General features: G+C 35.5%; 1 protein-coding gene across 1 annotated transcript; it reads right to left on the bottom strand.

The window, feature by feature from the left end:
• Positions 1–6,499: 6,499 nt before the first annotated feature.
• Positions 6,500–7,831, bottom strand: LOC136203857 (receptor-like kinase LIP2). The gene is made up of 4 exons (XM_065995082.1): positions 7,721–7,831; positions 7,188–7,327; positions 6,990–7,107; positions 6,500–6,867 (listed from the first exon to the last, which is right to left on the bottom strand). The coding sequence occupies exons 1-4, from the start codon at positions 7,806–7,808 to the stop codon at positions 6,500–6,502; spliced, it is 714 nt and encodes a 237-aa protein (XP_065851154.1). The 5' UTR covers positions 7,809–7,831.
• Positions 7,832–8,370: the final 539 nt, after the last annotated feature.

The raw sequence follows: 8,370 nt of genomic DNA on the forward strand, positions 1-8,370 counted from the left end.
AATACTTTATCAATCTTCTGGTGTTTCAACCACCAAGGCTAGGAAACCTTTGTTACCATATTTGGCCACAGAAGAAGAATCAGTGCGGACAATATGGGCCCAAGAAGGAGAATAAGGCATAAAACATGCATTGTATTACCTTAGTATAAAGTCGTTGGACTATGAGACCAAGTACAATATAATAGAAAACAAGTGTATAACATTGGTTTGAATGACAAAGCAAATTAGACATTACTTCCAATCCTACAAGGTGATAGTCATTTTAAGAATGGACCACATCAAATATCTTTATCAAACATCGTCTTTGACAGGAAAATTGGCAAGATGGCTACTGCTTTTGTGTGAGTTTGATATTAAGTACATAATAAAGAAGGTGATGATTAAAGGAAGAGCAGTCACAAAATTTCTAGCACATCAGGTATTGGAAGAAGAACAATACGTCAGCTATGAGTTCCCAAATAAACATATTAATGCCATAGAATCATTGCCTTTATCTGGAAATTAATCCAAAGCATAAAAATTCAAGAGCATTGCCTCTCTCTATATAATTGGTTTTTAGATTTCTTTTTGGGTTAACGATTATAGAGCTAACAAATTTAATTTTTTTTAACTTCCTTTTTTGTAGTAATGGTTGTTTTTATTGACCTTCAGAAATTCTTAACATAGGTAGTAGGATTTATAAATCTATTGTACTCTTTTAATGCATGATAATTGAACCCTCTATGTATAGGTTGAGATGTAATATCTACACAAAGTGGTGTATTGATATCTGTTACCTCAGGGATCTTGGAATCAATCTCGTCATCCATCATAACATTTTAGAGCTCCCTATAGATGAGGTTATACATTTATTCCATTACTATAGGAGTCTCATCATCTCCCACCTTCGGATCTTGCTTGGGTTACCGTCTATCGTTAGATCTAGGACCCATACTTTTGTATTTCTGTGATAAGATTCAATAGAGTTTTATCGGATAACTTTCTTACGCTTTGAAGATCTATATTCATCAGAATGATGGTGATTCGTGCGAGGTGGTGTTTTAGAATGATGGCATCTCCAATGATGTGGACTAGAATCTCTTCCCTTGGATCTCCCTCTCGTTCTATCTAGCTGGGAATCCATAGACAAATATCTTTTTTGGTGCAAGTATCGACAATGTGATGTAATGGAATCTTGCTTACTTGGATGCCAATTAGCTTTTTTAGCCTCTTGCAACTGTGCCTTGATGACTACCAACTTTGTGGCATATGAGAATGTTCATGGACTCCTAAATAGATCCCATGTTGTAGAGGAGTTGTTTAGTGATTATGTCCACGAACCTTCGTTGCCCTGAATCCAATAAACCAAAGCAAGACTTCATTTGTTGATCCATCTATGAGGTAGCAGTAAAAGGCTCAAAGGGGTTGCCTTTGCATCAATAAGACCCTATAGCCATGGTGTTTTTGTTGCTCAAGTCTACGCTCATTACATCAATTGATATGATATAATCTTGACTGAGCTTTGGGAATTCTTTAGATGCCTGAATAAGATGCAAAAGGGTCAAAGAGGGGACCAACAACCCTGTTCCGATGCTAAGTCAGTAGTGAGAAGGATTACGGGAAAATAAGTGAGTTTAGATGAGTAAAGAGAATGAATTAAATACTTTTTGTGTATGATGTAGCTTATATTTATAAGAAGATTAAGTTGTGTGCCATAGATGGGAGGAATAGTGCACGTAGCGATCTACCAAAAGTGAGGCTAGGAAATGTACCATTTATTATGCTAATTGTGACGCCAAATATGGGTAAGAATATGCATCTCATTAAGGGCTCATTTGACAGATCCACGTGACAACGATAATTACAATTGAGGGAGGAGACGACATATTGGTCCACGTGTATTTAGGATGAATAATATGATATCACATGTATTTTATTAAAAGAGAGACTTGAGCATTTGACACGTCATTTAAGCTGTTTATGTGAGATTTTCCCATCAACTTATTGTGCCAGGCATTATATATCTACCATAGATCATGTAGTTTATATGTTTGATCCATATAATAATATTTAGGATAAATTCTAAAAATAATCCTTGTAGTTTTATGGATCTTTATAAAAAGATTGGTAAAGGAAACGAAAAGTATTTTATGTGTATGATGTACTAGATTCAATTTAGAAGGTGCATGACGAGCTCGAATAGAGTAATCAGATTAATTAATTATATAAACTAATTTCTTAAAATGTAATTATACATTTCCTTTTGTAAGCATAATATGTGGTGTTTATAAATTTTTATGTAGAGATAATGTACAAAATAGGTTTAACGTTGTCGGAAGATAGCTACTTTTGTCTCAAGGTTTATAATAATTTGAGAGTACTTTAAATAAGTGACGCACATTAATATTTTTGGAAGATAGCTAATTTAGTCCCATAGTTTATAATAATTTGTTATCTTATCCATTTTTTTCTATTTAAATTATGAATTTTGTTAAAGTGAACTTGATTAAAGTAGTGATTTATTGGTTTAACTTATCTAAATCTAATTTTGCACTGCCACAAAAATTCATTTAAAAGAAACATATTATGAAGAAAAATTTAAAATTCATTTAATTTTTTTTGGATAATATTCCAGTAATATATGTATTAAAAAAATAAAAATAAAAATACCACGAATAAATACATGCAATAAAATAAAGATGAGTAATTTACTTACCAAAAAAAAGTTAGATGTTAAGAGCATCTCCAACCCTCACCAAACGAGGGTTTGGAAATGCCAAAATGGTGAAGCACCACCAACCAAAATTTATATTGGTAATATATATATATATATATATATTTTAAATATTTTTTTCTTTTTATATTATATAGTTTCTGTGACGAGAGAAAATCCCATGAAGTTGTGAACTTTTATGTTTCAACCTGAAAATTTCATTTGCCTAATGTGTAAATCTAGGAAATAGTCTTCTGAAGGCGTCATTTCAGATTCTGGAATTAAAAAAAAACATTCATGTGGCTGGGGAATACCTGAGTTAGAGAGAGAGAGAGATAGTCCAGATCCGCCTATAGAGAGAGAGAGAGAGAGATAGTCTAGATCCTCCACTGAGAAACGTCAAGCAGAGAGAGTTCGATGGGTAGGCGTAGGATGAGCGCGATGCAAAATTAAACAAATAGGGTTTTAGTTTCTCTGACGAGAGAAAATCCCAAAAATTGCAACACAGAGTTTATAATCTGTTTTCTGGTTCTTCTTCTTATCCTACATGTCTTGCCCCGTAATTTTCTATGTTATGCATATGGGTTTCTATTTAATATTGATTAGAGATGTTAATTTATGGTGTCTGATTTTCGCTTGATTGTGGAATTTACCAGCTTTTAATGGTAATATTAAGGGGGCGTTTGGTTCATAATGGGTAAGAGAAAAGGAATCAAGAAAGGGAAACTAAAGGAAAGGAAAGGAATAAGCATTCATACCCCTATGTGTTTGGATATGTTTAGGAAAGGGAATGCAATTCCACCACATTCCCTTTGTGGATGTTTGGTTCAAATAGGGAATGAAAATTATTATTTTTATCTTCATATATAATAATAAAAAAAATTCCTCATTTACTATAGTTTTTATAAAACGTGAAATAACTTCATATATAATCTCAAACAATCCAAAACGCCACTCACTTGCTTACCCTTATTGATAATAATATAAAGTTCATAAAAGTTAAAATTTAAACTTAACAAAGTCATACAAGTTGATAATAATTTAAACTTATTTGTGTGAAGACATAAACAAACTGCTCAACCGCTTATGGTGGAAATCATCAAGAGCGTCGGTGACAGGAATTCATTGGAAATGTTGGGAGAATATGATTTATCCTAAATTTTTTGGAGGAATGGGTTTCCGTAATCTACATCTTTTCAATCTCTCCCTTTTAGCAAACAAGGTTGGAGACTGATACAAGAACCTTCGTCCCTAGTTGCCAGGGTCCTTCAGGCGCGCTATTTTCCAAAATGGGGATTTTTCCATGCTTCATTTGGCCATAATCCCTCATTTATATGGCGAAGTATCCTTGCGGGGCGTCATGTACTCGTTGCTGGTCTTCGTTGCAAAGTCGATTCTGGTTCATCCATTAGGATCTGGGGTAGCCGAAGGCTATCGGATTCAGAAAATCCGCTTCCAACCAACCGTGTGCCTACTGACTGTCAGGTGGAATTTGTGAGTGAGCTACTAAACCAGAATGGAAGTTGGAATGAGGAAGTGTTACGGGATTGCTTCAACGAGCGAGACAAGGAACTGATTTTATCAATCCCGAGACGTCGACTGGGGAGCAGCGACTCGTGGTTCTGGTTTCACTCGCCGAACGGGAGATACTCAGTGAAAAGCGGCTATCTAACAGATGTTAATTCTGATTTGCAGCACCCCATAGCTTCAAATGTGATAAACTAGAAATTACTTTGGAAATTGCAGGTGGCTCCCAAAATTGAGAACTTCCTCTGGCGAGCCATATCCCGCTATTTACCATCAATGTCCAATCTCAGGGGTAGGCGTAGCACATTACCCAACATATGTCCAGTTTGTAAGTCGTCTGGTGAGAAGGAGAGTCATATTTTCTTATCCTGTTTTTTTTTTTTTTTGCCAAGCAAGTTCGGGGATTATATTTTTTGGATTGTCGTATGGAGAGGGAGAATGATTTTTTCAGCTGGTTTGGTAATGTTTTGGTATCACATGTACAGTCAATTGATATGATTGCTATTATTTTATGGCACCTGTGGAAGAACCGTAATCAGGTCGTTTGGAACAATAAATTCAGTCTGCCTAGATCGTTGCTGCTCGCTGCTAATATTGATTTCCAGGCTTGGAATTCATGTCACCCTAAACCAGCAATCAATGGCCTAAATCTTCACACATCAGCAACCTCCGCTTCGAGTCGCTGGTCGAAGCCGCAGCAGGGATCCCTGATCTGTAATGTCGATGCAGGTGTTCAACGGGAGGCGGGATTTTGCTCTTATAGGATGCCGATACCGGATCACAATGGGTTTTGTCTCCTTGCGCGTAATGCAGGTCTAGATGCTTCTATTAATCCGGTCATGGCAGAGACTCTCCCTATACGGGAAGCCCTTAGTTGGATCAAGCTTCTAGGATTCTCGCATGTGGAAGTTCAATCGGACTGTCTCAATGTGGTCTAGGCAATTCAACATCAGGACTACGATCTTTCTTATTTATCAGATGTTGTTCAGGAATGTTGTTTTCTTTTACGGGATTTGGGCTCTGTTTCAATCTCTTATGTTCATCGATCAGCGGACCTCGTAGCACATTTGCTTGCAAAGTCTGTTAGTTCTAGATCTGATCTCGATGAGTGGGCATGTCCTCCATCGTTCCTTACCGATGTACTCGCTTCTGATTTAAGTTAATTCATTCATTCTTTCAAAAAAAACAAAATATATATTCCATCTAGGAATTTGCCTCTGTACAACAGCCATGAATGAACAATGTATGAGTATAGGCACATAAATTCAAGCTATAAAGCACATAAATAATGGCTCATGATCCTAACAAGTGAAATCACACAAATATCAAAATCTATATGATTTTTTTTTTTTTTTTTTTAGACAGAGCAATGGGGTCAAATAACGCTTATCAAGCAAATATATGACTATGAGCAAACAAGCAAAGCCAAAAACAATTTTGATCCTCTATGCCCATGTAAAAGTATCTAAAAGTGCAAAATAACTAGTTCAACCTTTCCAATAAATATCCTAATAAAAAAATCAAGGACTTGTAGAGAAAATAATTCTAATTATAGATATATTCTAAATGTGTTTGTACCACCAAAAAGAGCCTCCTCATAACAAAATGACAAATACCTATGAAGCACCGATACGAGTACGCATACGGGTACGCGTACTGCAAACGACATTTCTAAAAAATATGAGATACAGATACAACGGAGATACGACAAATTTTATATATATATCATTTATAATGAAAATTCCAATATATAAATCACAAATCATAGTCATAAAGTTATTATAAAAACACAAATAATGCTCACAAGTTATTATAAAACCACAAATAACATCTATAATATTAACTAATAAGTCATTAATTCGTACTTTCTGAGTTTTTTCTAAAAAAAAAAAAAACCCTTATACTTTCAAAGTTTTTATAAAAAAAAATACTAAAGTATCCTCGAAGTGTCCCGGCGTGTCCCCTCATTTAAAAAAGAAAAGAAAAAAGGGGATACTTCCCCGGCATGTCCCGTACGTATCCCGCCGTATCCCCTCCGTTTCTTCGTACTCGGAGTATCGGATACGCGTACGGTGACCTCCGGGAAGTATCGGTGCTTCATAGACAAATACACATTAGGGCATTTTGAGCAATTACAAAAATCAGATAAACAGGAGATTAACATAACTTGATCCTACTTGAAAATGAATTCACCTATACAAAATAAATGGATGGATAAAAGAGTTGACTATTATTAAAATAAACGAATTTATCTATATCTACCTAAATTTAGCATTGAACCTAAAGCATTTCCTGGATGCCCATTTCTTTAGCATGCTTTCGAATAACATGTAAATTCTGCAATCTCTTGACAACCTCCATCATTAAAGGTCGATTATAAGCAGAATCTACACACTCCATCCCCAACTCGGTAAGTTCCAATCCATCTTTCTCAACAAAATCATGTTCCTTTTCTAAGCTTTTGTGCACAAATGAAAATCCATTTGAAATTCCAGTTTTTTCATAATATTTTTCATATAAATCCTGGGCCTCATAACGAGGAACGAATCTATCGTCCTCACCGCCATCTAGTGTCGGAACCCTTTTGTGTATCAAGCACAAGAGTATGCAACCAAATCCAAAAATATCTCGTCCTTCATAAGCACCACCTGTGCATATGCATGGATTTAGCAAACTTAACATTATGTATTTCCCCTAATTTATATACAGAAAAACAGAATGCTAAATCGTGGTGAAGATTTATATTCTTCATATAAATCTCATGGCATACCTCTGCTCGTATCCGTGTAACCAAACCGTTCCCGGAGAACCTTCATTCTTGATGCTCGCGAGCTAAGAATGATGCCACCAACAGTCATCCCAAAATCAGCCAATTTTGGGCTGTACTCCTACATGTATCAAAGTTGTTCAAATACTGAAGCAAAAATAAACAGATATAAAAATCAAACAAGCGTAAATATATACAGACATTGTCAAGTATTATATGGGCAGCATCGATGTTGCCAACTCTATACGGCACATGGGGTGCTGGAATTGGAGTATGAAGAAACTCAAGCAGGTTGGCAAGTTCGTAAACAACTTTCATTCTCTGAAGCCAACTGAACTCATCTGCAGGTAGGAAAGAAATTTTACTAAGAAAGTAAAGAATCAATATCTTCAGCTAATCCAACTGCAGCAGGATTTGGATATAAAAACAAAATGATCCCAAATGAAAAAAAAAATGAAGAACACTCACTAATCAGAATGAGCTGGACTGTTCATCAAAATTACTTAATTTCAAGAGAATTAACATTATCAGAAAAACAACTAATTTCAAGTCCAAGTAATCTCATTGGAAGCAAGGGAAATGAAAGTTATAATCACGGCTTTCACATTATGAACTATGACCGCCTAAAGTATATACTCTAACAGCCTGTTTAACATGCTTAAACTTAAACACATTAGGATTACAACTGATGCCATTTCTTTATTCCCAAGTAACCAAACAAAAACAAGCAGTACCTTTGGGTGCAAGATTACGTAGACTATCCTGTGGATCCAAATCATAAACAGCACCAAGTGTTTCTCCCTCAAAGCAATATCCAATCATCTTCACCAAGTTAGGATCGCCTAACAGCCGAGGGTGTTGAAGTAAAGAAATTTCATCCCGAAATATAAATTCAATGTGATTCAAGCCAAGGAATGTGTATTAAAGGTGACCATCAAAAACCACAAGACTTTCTTATATAGTTCTGCAACATACCCTTAACCGGTCTTCATTACCAAATGGATAGACTCCCTTCTCTTCAATGGTTTCCCATATCTTCACAGTCACTTTTTGTCCTTTTATCCCTCCGCGAAACACTTTCCTAAATTGATACTTTCCAATGAGATTCTCTTCGCTGAAACTATCAGTCGCCTTAATCAGGGCTTCACAAGAGAACACTTTAACCCCTGTGACGGAAATTAGAATCATGAGCATAAATTGAAAAAAAAAAAACACAACTCTCAAGATATACTTTCCTTTTCAAAAAAAAATATTGAATGACTCTATCGACACCTTTTAAGCCCAGAAATAGAACGTCTAGCAAATCCTTTTACATTAAATTGCATAACACATAAGCAAAGAAGTTGTTAAAGAGCTGTTGAACTAAAATGCAAATACTAGAGAA

The sequence above is a fragment of the Euphorbia lathyris genome, chromosome 8 (assembly GCF_963576675.1).
Source record: "Euphorbia lathyris chromosome 8, ddEupLath1.1, whole genome shotgun sequence".
Lineage (NCBI taxonomy): Eukaryota > Viridiplantae > Streptophyta > Magnoliopsida > Malpighiales > Euphorbiaceae > Euphorbia > Euphorbia lathyris.